At 41.3% G+C, this 19,702-nt stretch overlaps 1 protein-coding gene across 1 annotated transcript in view; it reads right to left on the bottom strand.

Annotated features, from left to right (window-relative positions):
* Positions 1–204: 204 nt before the first annotated feature.
* Positions 205–19,702, bottom strand: part of SMIM8 (small integral membrane protein 8) — a 31,661-nt gene continuing 12,163 nt past the window's right edge. The window contains 2 exon segments of the mRNA XM_040428742.1: positions 205–601; positions 1,791–2,000. Of these exon segments, the coding sequence (XP_040284676.1) occupies positions 443–601; positions 1,791–1,943 (312 nt within the window). The 5' untranslated portion in view covers positions 1,944–2,000 and the 3' untranslated portion in view covers positions 205–442.

Here is a 19,702-nt window from a genome sequence, read left to right as displayed (position 1 = left end):
AGTTTTGGATGTAGAAAACCACAATTTTAGTTCCAGTGTACTACCACAAATTGCACCACATTAACATGCTGTTTATGGAGGCGTGAATATGACTTGTGCAAAAGATGTCCTGGCTGAAATAATACTGTAGGGGCACAATGTGATAGAGGTAACAACTATTGCACTCAGCATAGATACAAGTCACACATGACAACTCTTGGAGGCTGAAGTCACATGACCAGATTTTTAGGTCTTGTATTTAAACTTTATTTAAAAAAATAAATAAAGAAGGAGTTCCTTTCTGGAGAAGTGGGAACATTATTTTTATCTGAGGTGACACTCTTTATTAGACATCTGGAATTTGCTCTGTAATATTATTTCACTTGTTTTATAACAATATTTTTTACTACTAATGACAAACTCCATATATTGTCCAAAGGAAGTCAAAGGGAATCTTAGTAACTCAATCCCACTTTGATGTTTTTCTTCTTGTGTATCTGTTTCCTTCACTGTCAACAGCTTCATAGACCTCTCTCTTATTTTCCTCTGTTGCATGTAAATAAGCAATATAAGCAACGCACACTGTGATCGAGATGAGACCAAATGCCATGACAGGTTTGTTCTGCAAACAGGAAAAAATAGAGAAGTTTTTAATAATTACAGGAGCAGTGTGTTTATGAAGATCAATTTACCAACTTTAAACTACTGTACTTTCCAGGAGCGATGATGCGTTGTAACGGCTGCATCAAAAGACCTGAGTGTTTGACAGCACCCTTAAAGCCATTCACACAACTTTTTTGGCGCTGTTTTTCACACGTTTTCCACGCACAAAACGCCTCTAAAAAGCCTTCATTCATTTTGGAAGACTTCTTCTTTTTTTCTCCATGTTGAAAAAACAACGTGGAAAAAAAGAAGCAGCATGCTCTATCTGGAGCGGAATCCGTGCTGATTCTCACATTGAATGAATTGGGAAGCTGAAAAAAACAAAACAAAACACACACACCAAAACCGCGCAGAAAATCAGAGCTTATTTTTTCTGAGTGTTTTCAAAATCCACGGTGCAGATTTGTGTGCAGAAAATCACAAAGAAATCTGCAGCAAGACTGCACAAAAAAGCGCACATATTCGCATATTTATTGCGTTTTTGGTGTGTTTGTTTATGTGTTTTTTGCTGCGGAAATGATGTGGATTTTCTCTCATCTCACCCTTCTATTGAAAGAGTGAAATTTCCAAAAAAAATAAAAATTTGACATGCTGCAGATTTCAAAATCCATATCTAATAGCCACACCTAAGAAAAAAAGGAAGTGACATGAGATTTGACTTTTCTGCACAAAATCAGTTCCTCTCATCTGAATGTTTGTTTTTTGGCAGTAACCTCATGGAATTTTTTGACAGCTCCAGTCAGATGAATGGGATGGATTTTCTGTTGCAGCAATTTTTCAGCAACAAATCTGAAGCTGCTTTCATACTGAGTTGTGTGGCGTCCATTTGCGGTTTGTGCGGGGAAAGGTTCCCAGAGCACAAGTCAAACGTACCCATAGGCCCCCATTCACCTGGGGTGGGTAGAACTTTTTTCCCTCCCTGCTGTATGGAACAGCGCTACTCCAAGCGGCAGTATTCAGTAAAAGTATACCATGTAGTATAAATATATTCTCCCACCCCAATGGGGTCCTATGGGCCATAGGTACATATTTACATTGGTAAATCTTCAACAGTGTGAAAAATAAAAGAAATAGAAAAAAAAATAATTTGCATAAGATCAGAGGTATGGTTTACTATTACTATGCCTGACAAGGTTAATACTGCTAACTAGAAATATTCCTTAGGGTTTGATAAACAACTCAGGGTTCACAGCTCGGAACAGGCTGGTTGTCTTCGCCCTCTAAATCCAGGCTCCGAAGTCCTTCTCTTTGGGGGGTGTCACCTTTATACCAGGAGGTTCAGAGGATGGTGATGAAGACATCTTCAACGGATGGAAATGTTAGCAGCACTGGTTACTTCTGGAATATTAACTTGGAGTCTGATGCAGAACCAATAAAATATGAATAAAAATTACAAATCAGGGAGAATCAATTACTGGAACAAAAGCACAATATACAAGACAACAAACTACAGAATTGGGAAATGAATACCAGGAATAATCCAGTAAAAAGTCTAATAACTTACATAAGCCATCTTTTCTGCTTAGCACAAAAAAAAAAAAACATCACAGTATCTGTTATTGGGTGTAGAACACTGTGCATAAAGTATCTGAAGGGGGAAAAAAAAGGTCTTTTTTTCAGTTCTGGGGCTCCCTGCCGTCCTCCACCCCTGGTAGCAGCTAGGACCAGAAGTACTGATTTACAACACACTATTTTTAGAAAATGCTTCTGAGGAAAAACCTATGAGTATATTTCACACCGCTTTTTCGTCACTGCTATCATTGGAATCTTAACTAAGAATTTAAAGGGGTTGGCCGCTTTCTGGTTACTGTTGAACATTTTCTATATTTCATAAGGTATGCCCCCTTTTTTTTTTTGTTTCAATCGTTTTTATTGGTATTTCAATGTAATACACAATACAATAAAAATGCATTACAATACTTGCATTGTCAGTTGAGTTATTAATAACAAATATAGTACAGTGACATAACCCTTGTCAAAGTAAACAAACTTTCATATATGACATCCATGTTGAAGCCTATTCAGCCCATAAACCGAAAACTTAATGTTTTCCGAACCATAGGCCCCCACTGTAGGAGCATGCGAAAAGAGTATCTAAAAGAAAGTATCCACCACCTCCCCCTTACACTCGACATACTTTATAAATCTGAAAATTTATTCTTTATTGGTTGTCCAACACTCGTGTGAGTCTAAATCTACTAGTTAAATTTCAAGGTATGTTTCAGGGAATGTTTTTCCTCTTTCCTTCCCATCACTTTTTGCAATATGGAGACGACATCCAAACTTGCCACAATTTCAAGAATTTTTGATAAGTGCCATTCCCTAAGGCTATAATTCTTTCGTAGGCAAAAGTGGTATTAATTGCTGACACTAGGTCCCTCAGATGTGGAATATCCCGAGATTTCCATCTCTGTAATAACATCAATTTAGCTTGGACATTGAAAACACAAACCAATTTCCTGTTTTCCACCTGGAGATCCGCCACTCCAATCAATGGTAGGACAAGTTGCGGTGACCATACCAACTTTTGTGGGAGTAGTAGGCCCAACATCTTTTCACATGCCTCCCAATATTCTGAAATCAATGGGCATTGCCAGAGGATGTGAAGAAGCGTCCCTCTTCCTCCACATCCCCTCCAACACTCGCCAGACACCCCCTCATACATATGTTGCAATTTTTCTGGGGTGTAATACCAATGTAAGATTGTTTTCAGAGCTGATTCTACGTGAGAGGAGCACTGTAAATTAGAATGGATCACTCTGATTGATCTCTGCCAATCTTTCTCAGCTATGTCGATATTCAAAGACCTTTCCCATTTATGCATGGGGTGAGATTTTTTAAATTGGGTTGGCTGAAGTAATGCCTCATATAGTGTCTTAATCCCTTTAAAATTACCCGAAATAAATGTCATGCCTATTCGATTATATTTCAGGTTAGCAGGGCGAAGTGATTGTAGCAAATGCCTAATTTGTAAGTATTTAAAAAAATCAGACTTGGGAACCAATAATTGTTCCTGCAAGGCTTGGAAGGTTTTCAGCGTTCCATTCTCATACAATAGTTCAATTGTACCCTCAGTCCTCAAAACCCACCCTGAGAGATCTACGTGTGGAAGTAAGGCTTTTATAAAAGAAAAAGGCAGTGATATCACAGTAGGCGGGTGTCCCTCATTATCTATACTATGAAATTGTTGCCAAGCTGAAACAGATGCAACAATTATCGGGTTCATATTCTTAGGGATCTGAATGCTCCAGAAAGGTAAATGGAATAAGTCTGGCAAACTAAACGGAGCTGCCTGTGCTTGTTCTATTTGCACCCAAGGGATTTCCAGTAATTCTCGTTTCCAGCTTCTAAGCATGGATACCAAAGTGGCCAGGTAATACGCTTTCATGTCTGGGACCGCTAGGCCACCCCTATCTCTGGGTCTCTGAATAATATTTTTAGCCACCCTTGGTTTCTTGTTTTCCCATATATATTTGGATATTGTGTGTTGCACTTTGCTAAAAAACCTATTTGGTAGCGGAATGGGGACCGTACGGAATAAGTATAAAAAACGGGGGAGGATAAACATTTTAAAAGCAGCAATCCTACCTAACCACGATGTTTCATGCTTATGGAAATTATCTATGTCTTTACCCACTTCTGTTAGTAGGGAATCATAGTTGAGACTATACAGTTTGGACAACGAGGGAGTCATACTAGTTCCCAAATATTTAATACTGTCTGTACACCAGTCAAAGTCCCATTTCTCTTTAAAGGACCTAGTTAAGGTATCCGGGATATTGATCGGCAATGCCTGTGTCTTGGAGGAATTTAAATGGTAGTATGATATGTTTCCATAGATTTCTATCTGACTCATAACCGCTGCTAAGGATGTTTCTGGATATGAAAGAGTTAGTAAGACGTCATCTGCGTAAAGTGAAATTACATGCTCCTGGCTTCCAATCATAACCCCCGGGATGAGGGGGTCCATTCTTATAGCTTGAGCTAGTGGTTCCATGGCTATAATAAAGATCAGAGGGGACAGTGGGCAACCTTGTCTAGTGCCGTTTGTTAAACTAAACGACTCTGACAAGGCCCCATTGACATATACCCTAGCCGTGGGGTTGCTATATAAGGCCTCTATTGCGGACATGATTGGACCACTAAATCCCATGTTCGAGAGCACCGAGAATGCGAATGACCATCTTATTCTGTCAAACGCCTTCTCGGCGTCTAAAGCCAGAACCAGCATAGGACTCTTCTGCTGTTTGACTTGGTGGAAAATGCCCAGCATTCTCCTAGTATTGTAGTAGGACTGGCGGGTTGAAACAAAACCAGTTTGGTCAGTGTGTATTATGGAAGGGAGTATTGCAGCTAACCTAAGAGCCAGAAGTTTAGCATAGATTTTAATATCTTGGTTTAATAAAGATATGGGCCTAAAGTTTTGGGGTTTATCCGCTGGTTTACCCGGTTTAGGTAAAGTAATGATAGTGGCTTGTAAGTTTTCTTCAGGGAAATTACCAGATTTCAGGGCGGATTGGCAAAAATCCCGTAGAAAGGGGCTTAAGATATGTGAGAGCTTTTTATAGTAATGACTCGCAAACCCGTCTGGGCCAGGGGCTTTGTCTTGAGGCAAGGATTTTATCACTCGTTCAACCTCCTCAGTTGTTATGTGAGTATTGAGGGTGCAGAGTTGCTCCCTGGTTAGAGTGGGTAGATTAAGAGTATTAAGATATCTTTTTATCTTGGTGATCAGGTCTGGGGGAGATGGAGTTGAGTCCTTCAGATTATAAAGATCATGGTAATAGGTCTGAAACCCCTCTGCTATATCTGATGGGGAATACATTTTTGTTTGTGTAATAGGGTGCAAGAGATACGGTATTCTACTTTTTGTCCGTTTTGCCTTAAGGCTGGCCGCTAGAAGTTTACCTGCTTTATTTCCCTGGGAGTAATAGCGTGCTTTAGATTTCCGGAGTCCTTTTTCAAAGGTTTCTAACATGTGATTCCTCAGATCCTGCCTGGTCTGTTTTAAGGCTTCCATATTGGAGGGTGAGGGATTATTCTTGTTCCTATCTTCCAGTTGTTTCAATTTGTTGAGCAACTGTGTTATGGTCTCCTCTAATTTCCTCTTTCGCACCGCCCCCTGTTGGATGAACGTCCCTCTTATAAATGCCTTATGGGCATTCCATAGTACCACCGGATTAGTATCCTCTTGTTTATTAAGATGAAAAAATTCTCTCAGGTCAGATTCAATACGCTGACCATGCTGTGGACAAGATAATAAAATGGGGTTGCTCCTCCAAAGATATCTTGGGGAGTAGTTGTTTTCTTCTGACAACGTCATTGTAATTACAGCATGATCAGACCACTTAATCTGCCCTATTCCTGCATCTATAACCTTTGTCAGTGCCTCCCTTTCTATCAAGAACATATCAATGCGGGAATAAACATTGTGTACCCCTGAATGAAACGTATAGTCCCTCTCTGATGGGTGTTTGATACGCCAAATGTCAAACAATTCTGCTTTCCACAAGGTATCACTTAGGGACTGGTTAGTTCTACTTGATGAAGAGGATGTATCTATTTCTGGGTCTGTAGTTAGATTGAAATCCCCAAATAATAAAAGTTGCCCCTTCTTTTTCTTACTAATTATTTTCAATACTTTTTTCAAGAACCGAGTTTGACCCTTGTTGGGAGCATAAATTGATACCAGGGTGAAAGGAGCATTGTTTAAAGTGCACACTAGAATTACATATCTCCCTGCTGAGTCGCTGGTTTGCTCTATTAGTGTGAATGCTAGAGAATTTTTTATAGCTATCATCACCCCTCTAGTTTTGGAGTTGGAATGGGCTTGAAAGATGTGGGGAAATTGTGCATTTTGTAGTCTATGAGCATCCTTAGCTAGTATGTGGGTTTCTTGTGCCCCTAGAACATCACAATTAAGAGACCTAGCCTCCCTCCATAGGTGAGATCTGCGCATTGGACTGTTCAAACCATTTGTATTAATGCTTGCAAAAGATATTACCATAATAAAGCAGTTTAAAGCGTAAGGTAAAGAAATCGCATAATATACTGTAAAAAAGGTGCAGGACGCCTCCCAGCCAGCGCGCCCGCCACCAGAACACGGAGGAGGTGGACCCTTGTACAGGCCTACGTATGGTACTATTCATGGATGTAACATCATATAACAGTAGTAAAACATAATAATAACACATAACTAAAATCATAACTTATAGGTATACCCGTAAGAGCCAACAGGCTCTCCGTAAACCTAAAAGAACTCGGGGTATAAATGTCCTGTCTGAAGCCTGAGTAGTAACCTAATTGGACAGGCACTCAACCCCGGCATTTGCACTGAGATCAATTCCACCTTCTGGTGAACCCTTGTTTAACGGACAGTATCCCAGTCCTTCTGGATTTTGTCAGGTGGAGCCCGGCGTTGTTCCGTTATTAAGTCCATTGGGATGTCCCAACTCTGCAACAAATCCTTGCCTTCTTCTATAGACTTTATAACGTAGAATTTCCCGTCTTGATGGATCATGAGGCGCACCGGGAATCCCCATCTGTATTGAATCTTGGCTTTTTGTAGTGCCGCTGTAATAGGTATCAAGGCCCTTCTTTGCCTAAGTGTTGCAGCCGATAGATCTGCATATAACGAAACATGATGGTATGGAGCTGGCAGTCCCCCGTTTTGCCTAGCAGAGGACATTAGTTGCTCCTTAATAGAGTAAAAGTGGACTCTGGCCAGGACGTCTCTAGGAACATTTTCATCCAAATGCCTGGGACGCGGGACTCTGTGGGCCCGATCTATCTCTAGGTCTTTGTCACTGCTTTGAGGCAAGACGCATTTTATCAGCGCCCTTACATATGATGGAATGTCCTTGGAGGCAACACTTTCAGGTATCCCTCTTAGCTTTATGTTGTTACGCCTGCTGCGATCCTCCATATCCGCCATTTTGTTTTTCAGGGCCTCCACTTCAGCTTCTAACGCATAGTGAGCGTCGATGAGGTCGTTATGGGAGCCTGCAAAGTCCCCAAATTTGCGTTCTAAGTGATCCGTTCTCGCCCCTAGGTCTTCCACCTCTAATCTTAAAGGGGCCACTATGGAGCGCATATCATGCAGGAGAGAGCGCCTCTGTATCAGCAGCATGTCTCTCATAACAGTGTCCGTCAGGGCCATGTTAGTAACTGGCAAAGCTAAAATTTCAGCCTCCCCTGTATCTTGTAAGTCCCCATCTGTTCCCAAAGTACCTGTTTGGGTAACCTCCCGTTCCGGAGATCTGATGCGTTGTGGGGAATGTGGGGAATCTGCTGCTCCTGTTGCCGCTTTTCTCCCCTGCGCCTGGATAGAAATGATCGCATCGCACTCACCCTCCTGCCCTGTAGAGGATTCTCCTTCGTCGGGTGCAGGTCTCGGTATCTTCCCTACAGCCAGCTCTCTGTCTGGGTCCGAGCCATTAGCTGAGTGGGTGGCGACCTTGCGTTCGCTTGTAGCTGCGCTCCGGTCTCCGGCGCCATCTTGGGACCTTCCCGCTTCCCTTGTGAAGTAAAATTTTGTCAGCTTCGGGTGCGTCACCGCTTTTTTCTTTCGACCCGTCATCTTCAGGAAGGGTTCAGTAACTCTCCCTTTCAGTATTTAGGTGTCCACCGTGGATTTAGTCGCTGTGTAGGTCGCTGAAATACAGTGCTAGCTCCGGAGCTGTACCACACTACATCCGCGCGCCTCGGCAGCCAGACCACGCCCCAAGGTATGCCCCCTTGTGTGTCAAGTCTTTTGTGATGTCCACAAAACGATGACCTCCATGTGATGTCTCCTCCATTCAAATGCTCTGCACTTCTCATCTGCACTTGTACTGTAGAGAGTTTAGTGTAGGTGCAGTTTGTTTGTATAAAGGAAGTCACATTGATGTGATTTGCCTGGTCATGTGACCCTCCATCAGTGGCCATCTTATGGACAGGATCTCTATGTGGACAGTAGAGAAGATCTGCCTAACAAGGGGACATGGCTTATAAAATATAGCAAATAGCACAGAATATCAACAAAGGTTATATTAGTAAGTGCCATCTAGTCATCTTACATACACATTGGTCAACAGTAACCAGAAAGCGGCTAACCCCTTTAAATTCTTAGTTAAGATTCCAATCATAGCAGTCACGAAAAAGCGGTGTGAAATACACCCTTAGGTGTTTCCTCAGAAGCATTTTCTAAAAACAGTGGCCCTGATTTATCATACCTTCACTCTAGAATTCTGGCATCAAAAAGTCTCAAAATATAGGACTTTTGCAACTTCTTTGCACTCCCTTGCGCAAAATTTCGTGACTTTTTGCATTTGTAGACCAGTCAGTACAGTTTTGTAAAATGGGTGGGAAAGTGGGTGTTGTTAGCTATGTTAATGAGTTTTACTCCAGATTTATCATTGAGACTTTTTTAAAAGTCGCAAAAAAGTAATCTCACTCCAGGAGGAGGGTGGAGTAGGAAAACTGGAAAAGCTTCTCTAGACAAAAGTGTTAGGTTTAAGGACAAGCCAAATTTATCAACATGAGACGTTTGATAAATGTGGCACAAAGTACTCCAACACAGACTAAAGCAAAACTGACTTCAAATATTCTCCTAATGATAAATTCCCCCCCGTGTGTGGAAACTCCAGCAAAAACCAAGGTGTACCTGTGTGCTGAACCAGTACTTCTGGTCCTAGCTGCTACCAGGGGTGGAGGACGGCAGGGAGCCCCAGAACTGAGAAAAGGGCCTTTTTATTCTTCAGATACTTTATGCACAGTGTTCTACACTCAATAACACTTCCACATACTGATATATTGTTATTGAAGGGTTTTCTGAGAAATATAAATCTGGATAAACTGATAAAGCATAAAGATGCATCTAAAAGCACAAGCACAAAGCAGGGCCCAGTGCATGGACTCCATGGTGAGAATTCATCATGAGTGTAACCTCTGAAGTCAGTTTTCTTTGAGTTTGCGTTGGACTACTTTGTGCCAAATCTATCAAATGTCACACATGGTTTGATCAATTTGGAACATCTTTAAACCTAACACTTTGTCTAAAAATGCAACTCCAGCTTTTATAAACCACCTCCCTACTGTAGTGATTTAGCAACTTTTTCAGATTTTTTAAAAAGTTGCAGTGATAAATCTGAAGTGAAGCTAATTAACATAGCGAACCACGCCCACTTTTCAAAACTGAAGCAGTGGCATAAAGATGCAAAAAGTCACGAATTCTTTGAACAAGTAAGGCTAAGTTCATATCTCCGTTAAGGAGATCCAGTGCAAAAGCCACGGTTTTTGTCAAGCAGAAATCCTGGCATTTATGCCGGAAGGCGGTTGGATCACTGCTGGACTTCATTATAGCCAATAGAGATCTGGAGGTGAAATAGAGAACTCAGCAAAGCAGAAGATGTGAACGAGGCCTTAGCCCAAGAAGTCACAAAGCCCCTATTTTGCAACTTTTTGGAGCTGGTCAGGGTTGCCAACTGTCCAGAAATGTCTGGACAGTCCATAAAAATAGGTGACTTTTTCCTTGTGTCCATGAAAAAAAAGTGTCCTTCATTTTTTTGTTAATAGGAATGGAGATTTCACTCGAGATTTCAGAAATAGTAGTATTTATTCCATCCTTAAAATGCACACATAGAAATCAAGGCCAATGTTTCGGTCCGTCACGGACCTTGTTCACGGCCTGAATATAAGGTAATTTTTTTAGGCTGGTTTTAGTTGGCTAAATTATTTTGGTGTTAATTATCATCATTTTACAGCTCACAGTAAGGGTCCATTCTCACATCCGTGTGTGTTTTGCAGATCCGCAAAACACGGAAACCGGCAATGTACGTTCCGCATTTTGCGGACCGCACATCGCTGGCATTAATAGAATATGCTATTGCGGACAAGAATAGGACATGTTCTATTTTTTTCGGGATCGAAATTGCGGACCCGGAAGAGCGGGTCCACAATTCCACCCGGCCCAGGCATAGAAATGAATGGGTCCGCAATTCCGTTCCGCAAAATGCAGAACGGAATTGCGGATGTGTGAATGGAGCCTTAGGGTACTTTCACACTAGCGTTTTTCTTTTCCGGCATAGAGTTCTGTCAAAAGGGCTCAAGGGATAACTGATCAGGTATATCCCCATGCATTCTGAATGGAGAGCATTCCGTTCAGGATGCATCAGGGTTGTCTCCAGTTCAGTCTTTTTGACTGATCAGGCAAAAGATAAAACCGCAGCATGCTATGGTTTTATCTCCGGCCCAAAAAACTGAAGACTTGCCTGAATGCCGAATCCGTCATTTTTTTCCATAGGAATGTATTAGTGCCGGATCCGGCATTCAAAATACCGAAATGCTGGATCCGTCCTTCCGGTCTGCGCATGCGCAGACCGAAAAAAAGGTTAAAAAAAAAAATTTAATGCCGGATCGGTTTTGCCGAATGACACCGGAATGACGGATCAGGAATTTCAATGCATTTTTCTGACTGATCAGGCATTTTTAAGACTCATCAGGATCCCGATCAGTCTTACAAATGTCATCAGTTGGCATACGTTTTGCCGGATCTTATGTTTTTGCGGTGACGGAACTGCTTGCCGGATCACTCTGCCGCAAGTGTGAAAGTAGCCTAAATGCTGGTAATGAGTTCTTATCAGTACATTGAGCTATAGACATGGATTACTTATAATCTTTATCATTCATTATGGTTTTCCAATTTTTCTGTAAAAAAATATTCGCTGTCTGTGATTTTGGGAACAAGTTGTCCAGAAAAAAGTAATATTCTGGTTGGCAACCCTGGTGCAGGGGTGATACATTCCTCCCATAGTAGTTGATAGACTATGCATATGTCACCACAGGCACAGTACAGGCCTCATGGACCTCTGAGAGCTGTAATTTGGCCGTTTGCATGAGCCCTGAGGCTACAGGTGGCTTTACACGTGTGGCCAGAACCCCTCTGTTCTGACCCCATGCAGCTGCCACAGATCTATCGGAAAAAACGACGGTCGCAGACCCATTGTGCGTGAGTGGTGGATCTGAATGCATGTGATAGGCTGCAGAGTGTAAACTCAGCAAGACAGGGACATGGAAAACTATACTGAGGTCATTGGTGATACAGTGTGGTCGTATATCAGTGTACATATATATGGCATACATGGAAGTATTGGGGGATTCATTTGAGGGAAATACTGAATTAATAAAATGCCTCATAATACATGAAAAATATGAGAAAACTGGTTCCCAACATCAGTGTTTCACAACCAGTGTGCCTCCAGCTGTTGCAAAACTACAACTCCCAGCATGCCCACACAGCCAAAGGCTGTCTGGGCATGCTGGGAGTTGTAGTTTTGCAACAGCTGGAGGCACGCTGGTTGGGAAACACTGCCCTACATCATACCGTTCAGGATCCGGAGGGACAGTCCCAAATTTCGGCAGCTAAGGTATTTTCCCATTTCAACTGTATCTGAGTCCTCAGGACGCAGATACAGTTGAATATTGACTACAATGGTGATGCAGAGAACCATCAGCTCTCTACTCCACCCTTCCCCTGTTGGTGCTCTGCCCAGCAGCAGCCATGATGCGGTGAGATAATCGCCCCTGCTGTACGCAGCTGAGACTAGAAAGAAGAAACACCTGTCACCGGGCTTTTGTGTATAGAGCTGAGGACATGGGTTGCTAGATGGCCGCTAGCACATCCACAATACCCAGTCCCCATAGCTCTGTGTGCTTTTATTGTGTAAAAAAACCCCGATTTGATACATATGCAAATTAACCTGAGATTAGTCCTGTACGTGAGATGAGTCAGGGACAGGACTCATCTCAGGTTAATTTGCATATGTATCAAATCGGGGTTTTTTACTCAATAAAAGCACACAGAGCTATGGGGACTGGGTATAGTGGATGTGCTAGTGGCCATCTAGCAACCCATGTCCTCAGCTCTATACCCCAAATCCTGGTGACAGGTTCCCTTTAATATGTGTGTCAGCATATAATGATTCACCAAATATATAAACACACATATATTGTAAATTCAAACTTTATTATTTAAAAATATATATAAATACATAATTGTGGACAGATTACATTAATGGCAGTGATTACAAGACAATACTGCGACAACATGAAAGGTTCCCCCCTTACATCACTCCTGCGGGCGACAGTACAAGATTTGCCAAATCTATGCACAATATCAGTAATACTGTTGTACCGTCACTAATAACCGGTGAATTCCGGATTGACATTAGTTAACTGTGCTGGTCAAAGTCAATTGATTATCCCCCTTTTATATTGTCAGAGCTGAACTTATAATCCATTACCTGGAGTTACCGAGGCATACTTTCATGCATTTTATCCTACGACAGCTCAATACATAATGACAATACATGGCCTCTGTATTCTAGTGAATTCACATGTATCAGAAAGGTGTAATAAATATACAATATATGGATGCGCTGTATAGAGCACAAAACACCCCCTCTTGTCATATATTGCTATGAAGGTAAACCTCTATCAGAGTCTCCCAGAAGAGGATACTTAGATATCCATAATCTTAGTATAACATCCATACATACTTAAATGGCAGGAAGGAGCAAATAAGCCATGGTTCAAAAGAAGTGTGACACTTACATAGCACAGAATAGTATATACCAGGAGTGAGGGGAGGGCTCCAACCCGGACGCGTGTTTCGCCTTTGCTTCCTCTTGGGGGCGCATCCCTCCACTATAACCAACACACCTTATATACCCACATTAATTAAATCTATTTAGACAATTAGAACAGCGCACCTGTAGCCTCTTGGCTGGATTTACATTTGCTCCGTCCTCACCCAGGAACATGGACGCCCGCATCTCGCGGGACTTTACTTGATCTCATCAGACTGCCGATCACGTGTATCCGCCACGTGACTCCGCAGTGTCGGCCGGCGGAACTCGTCCCGGCGCTGGGAAGTCACATGGGAGACCCCACAAAGGGGAAGAGAAACCACTCCCAGCCTCACACCTGCGAATGCGGGAAGGGGAGTGGCTGGGAGTCGCATACTCGCCATGTTGGCTGAGGGCTCGGAGAGACAGATAAAAACCATCAAGACGAAGAAATTCCAGCGTGACCTCCAAGATATGGAGAATAACAAAGTATACACTCCACAACAATTTCATCAGCAGCGTCATTGTCTGAAGATGGAGGTCTCTCTGGATAGGGAATGCGCAGATACCATAAGAGATTTACAAAGCGCAAGATGGGGGGGAAGCCCAACAATCCTTAGGGAAGAGACACCCAGAAGGGAATAAACAACTGCAGGTAATTAACCCTTCCAGTCATGCCCTGACCCAAGATCAGATTAAGATACTAGGGAGGGGACTATCTTTTTCACCTACATGTACAGTCAGGTCCATAAATATTGGGACATTGACACAATTCTAACATTTCTGGCTCTATACACCACCACAATGGATTTGAAATGAAACAAACATGATGTGCTTTAACTGCAGACTGTCAGCTTTAATTTGAGGGTATTTACATCCAAATCAGGTGAACGGTGTAGAAATTACAACAGTTTGCATATGTGCCTCCTACTTGTTAAGGAACCAAAAGTAATAGGACAATTGGCTTCTCAGCTGTTCCATGGCCAGGTGTGTGTTATTCCCTCATTATCCCAATTACAATGAGCAGATAAAAGGCCCAGAGTTAATTTCAAGTGTGCTATTTGCATTTGGAATCTGTTGCTGTCAACTCTCAAGATGAGATCCAAAGAGCTGTCACTATCAGTGAAGCAAGCCACCATTAGGCTGAAAAAACAAAACAAACCCATCAGAGAGATAGCAAAAACATTAGGCGTGGCCAAAACAACTGTTTGGAACATTCTTAAAAAGAAGGAACGCACCGGTGAGCTCAGCAACACCAAAAGACCTGGAAGACCACGAAAAACAACTGTGGTGGATGACCCAAGAATTCTTTCCCTGGTGAAGAAAACACCTTTCACAACAGTTGGCCAGATCAAGCACACTCTCCAGGAGGTAGGTGTATGTGTGTCAAAGTCAACAATCAAGAGAAGACTTCACCAAAGTGCATACAGAGGGTTCACCACAAGATGTAAACCATTGGTGAGCCTCAAAAACAGGAAGGCCAGATTAGAGTTTGCCAAAGGACATCTAAAAAAAAACTTCACAGTTCTGGAACAACATCCTATGGACAGATGAGACCAAGATCAACTTGTACCAGAGTGATGGGAAGAGAAGAGTATGGAGAAGGAAAGGAACTGCTCATGATCCTAAGCATACCACCTCATCAGTGAAGCATGGTGGTGGTAGTGTCATGGCGTGGGCCTGAATCCGATGCATTTCACTTGATGAAGACAAAACTGAAGGGAAAATGCCCCAAGAACAAGCAGGAACTGAAGACAGCTGCAGTAGAGGCCTGGCAGAGCATCACCAGGGATGATACCCAGCGTCTGGTGATGTCTATGCGTTCCAGACTTCAGGCTGTAATTGACTGCAAAGGATTTGCAACCAAGTATTAAAAAGTGAAAGTTTGATTTATGACTATTATTCTGTCCCATTACTTTTGGTCCCTTAACAAGTGGGAGGCACATATGCAAACTGTTGTAATTCCTACACCGTTCACCTGATTTGGATGTAAATACCCTCAAATTAAAGCTGACAGTCTGCAGTTAAAGCACATTTTGTTCCTTTCATTTCAAATCCATTGTGGTGGTGTATAGAGCCAAAAATGTTAGAATTGTGCCAATGTCCCAATATTTATGGACCTGACTATAATTTCGACTATTTTTCCACAGTAAAAGATATACACCTTTTTGCAAGAAAGTTCGTTTTTAAGAAACTTTTCAGTCAACTCGACCAGAACAAGAGGCCCTGGCTACTCTTACTGCACTTTGAGAGGAACAGGAGGAAATGCGACCTGTTGAGTTTCCAAAACAATTAATCCCGAAATCAACAAGGTTTCCTCCCCTATCCCTTTATCCCAATGTCGAGATCTTTGTGCAGCTCGTTGTTGGAGAATTATTCAAAATCTCTAGTGGGGATAGTAGAGATAACTGCACGAAAGGAGAGAGAAGGGCACTAAGGGGAGATCCACAATGGAAGGATATAGTGATAAAATCTGCCGACAAGGGTGGGGAATGTTGTTATATGGCCAACCAAGTATGTAATGAAAGAGAGGCCTATAGACAATTGGATCATAGTGATTGTTATAGAAAACAGACCTATAATCCCCTAATGAAATTTAAACAGGAATTGGAAGGAAAGATATCTGACAAACAGCGTTCGCTACCTCGTGTATGCATACCCAGTGACCCCTACTCTGTACTTTCTTCCCAAGGTGCACACGGACTTGGATGAACCCACCCGAAGACCAATATCAGGAATGAACAGTTTTGAACGGTTTCTATCTGTAGATATGTGAAACATTTCCTACACCCATTGTTGGAAGAACCACCTTCATATTTGCAAGACACCACAAGATATATTTAAGAAGGTCGAGGATATACAGTTAGAACCAGACATAATCATTGCCACTTGCGATGTAGAGTCACTCTACACCTCCATAAGACATCAAGATGGTTTGAAGGCGGCGAAATTTTTCTACATACCACCAACATGGGTAAGGGAAGATGTAAATGTATTTTGTCCCTACTAGAGTACGGGTGTCCTTATACCTGCAGCTCCAGGGGACTGCAATGGGGGCGTCATGTGCGCCCTCATATGCAAATTTGTTCCTGGGGATGTGGGGACGCTACATAGACGATGTTCTAATTATTTGGCAGGGCACTGAGGGGGAGGAATTGGGGAAGATTCAAACAGGAATTGAAGAAAAATGATAAAAAAATAAAACGTACTTTTAAGGGGGGGGTCGAACTGACGTGGAGTTATCTGGATATGGTCTTCTGGTAGATTCTCAAGGACGAATTGGGACTGATTTATATAGAAAGCAGACTTCAGTAAACGCATTATTACATGCACAGTCTGCACCCAGGTAATCTGATTAAGAATATACCTGTGGGACAGTTCCTAAGAGCTAGAAGAATTTGCTCCACTGAGGAATCTTTTGAATTTCAGGCTGAGGACCTTCGTGATAGGTTCCAGCAGAGGGGAAATGGCGTACGTGTTATAGAACGAGCCTACCAGAGAGTCCCAATCCTCCAAGAGAGTCTGATCTCGTCCATAAGAAAAAAGAAGGCAAGACACAGATAGACACTACGGCTCATTACTGGGATTCAATAAAAAGTGGAAGGAGGTACATACTGCTATTAACAATACTGGGAGATCCTTACGATCGACCCACAGTTGCAACAGTTCCTACCATGCTATTGTATTGGGCATTTTCATACATATACAATATTATCTAATGACATTATAATCAAAATGAACGCTCATCACATTGCCTTTAAGAATAAGACCAGCCTGAACCAAAGGTTATATTATGTGGCTGAAAAAGCCAAGATGAGTTCATGCAAGTTCAGTCTATATAAAAAAAAATAATTGGGAACATAAATGGACATTGTATTTAAAAAGTTATTACTAAAGATATAGACCATCTGTAAGAAGTAAGTCAACTCCCTAAGGACATATCTGTTCTGGAGGGAACATGGTTACTTGATAAGGACTCATGTCCTTGGAGCACACCTGCTGTATGAGGTCAATTTATATATTCATAATTATATTATGATATATATATATTATATATATATATATCTCTGCATGGTATATTTAGTTTGACAACATATGTTAATCAATAATTCATATAATGTGTTATCTATGTGTAACAATGTATCGGTTTATATATACATGTCATACCATGTATTTACCATTTAGAAGGTACAGAAACAACTCAGTAAGTTTAAGTTAATTGGATTTCAAAACAATAGTTATTCATGGGAGTACATAAATGAAATGTACAAGTTCCGATGCCAAGCATCAAAGAGCCGCTCATCCTATATTTCAAAAAGGATAGGAGAAGACAGTCAACTCCAACAAGTCCAGGATATAGGTAATTAAAAGTGTAAGGAAAAGACCTTCCTCAGTGATTTATATGGAAAGGTCAAAGAGGTCATGAGAACGTATTATTAGATATTTAATTTTAATGCTTAAAAGTTGTGATGTTCACCTACAGTACCGCAGTGCCATCTGGAGGCAGATGTGCAACATTATATTATTTCATTATTTGCTCTATACCATTTTAGGAGTTGAGATAACGTCATGAGGTTATTAGCATGCGAATACACCCACCTTACCTGATTGGGAATCCCTAATCTAAAGGGGATGATTCTTAGATAAGGGGGGGGGAATAATTATTTGTGTGCGGAGTAGCATGGGAGGGGGTTCAAGAGAAAAGAAAGCTAGCTAGTAGAGAGAAGGTTGAGGTGTATCAAGATGGAAGCCATAATGAGATGCGCTATGATGGACCACCCAGCTTTTCCTAGGAGCAGAAGTGAGATTCCTGCTAGGACTTGGTAGAGACACAGAAAATGATATTTCATTTATTAAGACTAATTTGATAGTGTGGGTGAAATTATACCATCTAGATTGGCGAATAAATAAATGATTAAATAAAATTGATCATCTCCATATGAGATGTAGTCTTAGGATATTGTGAGGCTTCATTCTACCTGCAGAAGAATCCTAGACTCATAATCTAGCAAAGCATTAAATAATTGCTTATATATATATTGATATTGATAGAACATTCTTCGCCAAGCTAAGTGATGGATTCCCACCGAAAGACGTCAAGTCCTTCCCATTTAAGATATTAGATCCCTGTTATTTGTCTTAATAGTCTTACCAAAGTTATATGTGTGAAATAGTCCAGGATGGGGCGGAAGGATACAATTGTCTCTTCTAAGTTATATCCTTGGATCGATTTGATGGATTTGACCATGCCTGAAGTCATGTGATGGTGTAGTTGGTAGGGGGGGGGGGGGGCAGAATGTATTTAGCATTCTATATTGATGTCTAGGATTAGACATGCCCATCCTGATATCATGAGGTTTCCTCTGAACAGAAGTAATTGTATAAAACTTATGTTCCTATTTTTGATATCCTAACCTAATAATAGCTTGGTTATAATGTGACAAGTTATTTCCCACTCACATGTATTGTTAAGCTTGTAATGCTTTATATTAACACTGAATATATTCATTTGCATGTATCATTGTGTTTATTTACTTATATATGTTTATAACCTTGTAACCAATAAATCTGCATATTTTTATAATATCTGTGTATTATTGTATAATGCAGAACTACATTTTATCATTAACGTCATCTCACGTCAAAAAGAACTTATTTATCTGAGGAAATAGTCGGACTCAGATGGTGAATTGTATCAATTAGGTTGTCTACAATTCACCAGGTCATGATTTTAAGAATTATGACAATTTTTATAAATTTTATTTTTTATGGTTAATTATTTTTATGACCATAATTAATAATTCTTAATTGAATTATTATCCCCCGACACTATCTATCTATTACATATCGGCAAACCAAGAACCTCCGTGACCATTTGGTCCAGAGCCACTATGTCCGGAAAGAGCCTGGCCTCTTTCGTACCAAGGGAATTCCCTGGGAAATAAGGAGTGTGGTAAAATGTTGGGCCTGTGCCAAATTTTGGAACTCTACTCATGATAGAGAATTCAAAATCACGCACCCAATCACTTGTATCACAATTGGGGTGATTTATTGGGCAATTTGTCCATGTTGCCTTATCTATGTTGGCTTGACATCAAGACAGTTTAGGAGAAGGATCAAAGAACATGTACTCTCAATAGAAGCAGCAAAGGATAAGTAGGATCCTACAATGCTGCAGACAGTAGCCAGACACATTAAGGAGAAACATAACTCCGAGGGATCCCTCCTGCGCTTTAGGGGAATTGATCGGGTGAGGCTGAGATTGGAAAAAAAAAATCTTGAGTCAAAAAGAAGCAAAGTGGATTTGTGTTCTTAAAGGGAACCTGTCACCGGGATTTTGTGTATAGAGCTGAGGACATGGGTTGCTAGATGGCTGCTAGCACATCCGCAATACCCAGTCTCCATAGCTCTGTGTGCTTTTATTGTGTATAAAAACCGATTTGATACATATGCAA

This window comes from Bufo bufo, chromosome 4 (assembly GCF_905171765.1).
Source record: "Bufo bufo chromosome 4, aBufBuf1.1, whole genome shotgun sequence".
NCBI classification, from domain to species: Eukaryota; Metazoa; Chordata; class Amphibia; order Anura; family Bufonidae; genus Bufo; species Bufo bufo.
Note: the sequence above shows the minus strand (reverse complement) of the source record. Positions and strands in the feature narration are given on the sequence as shown.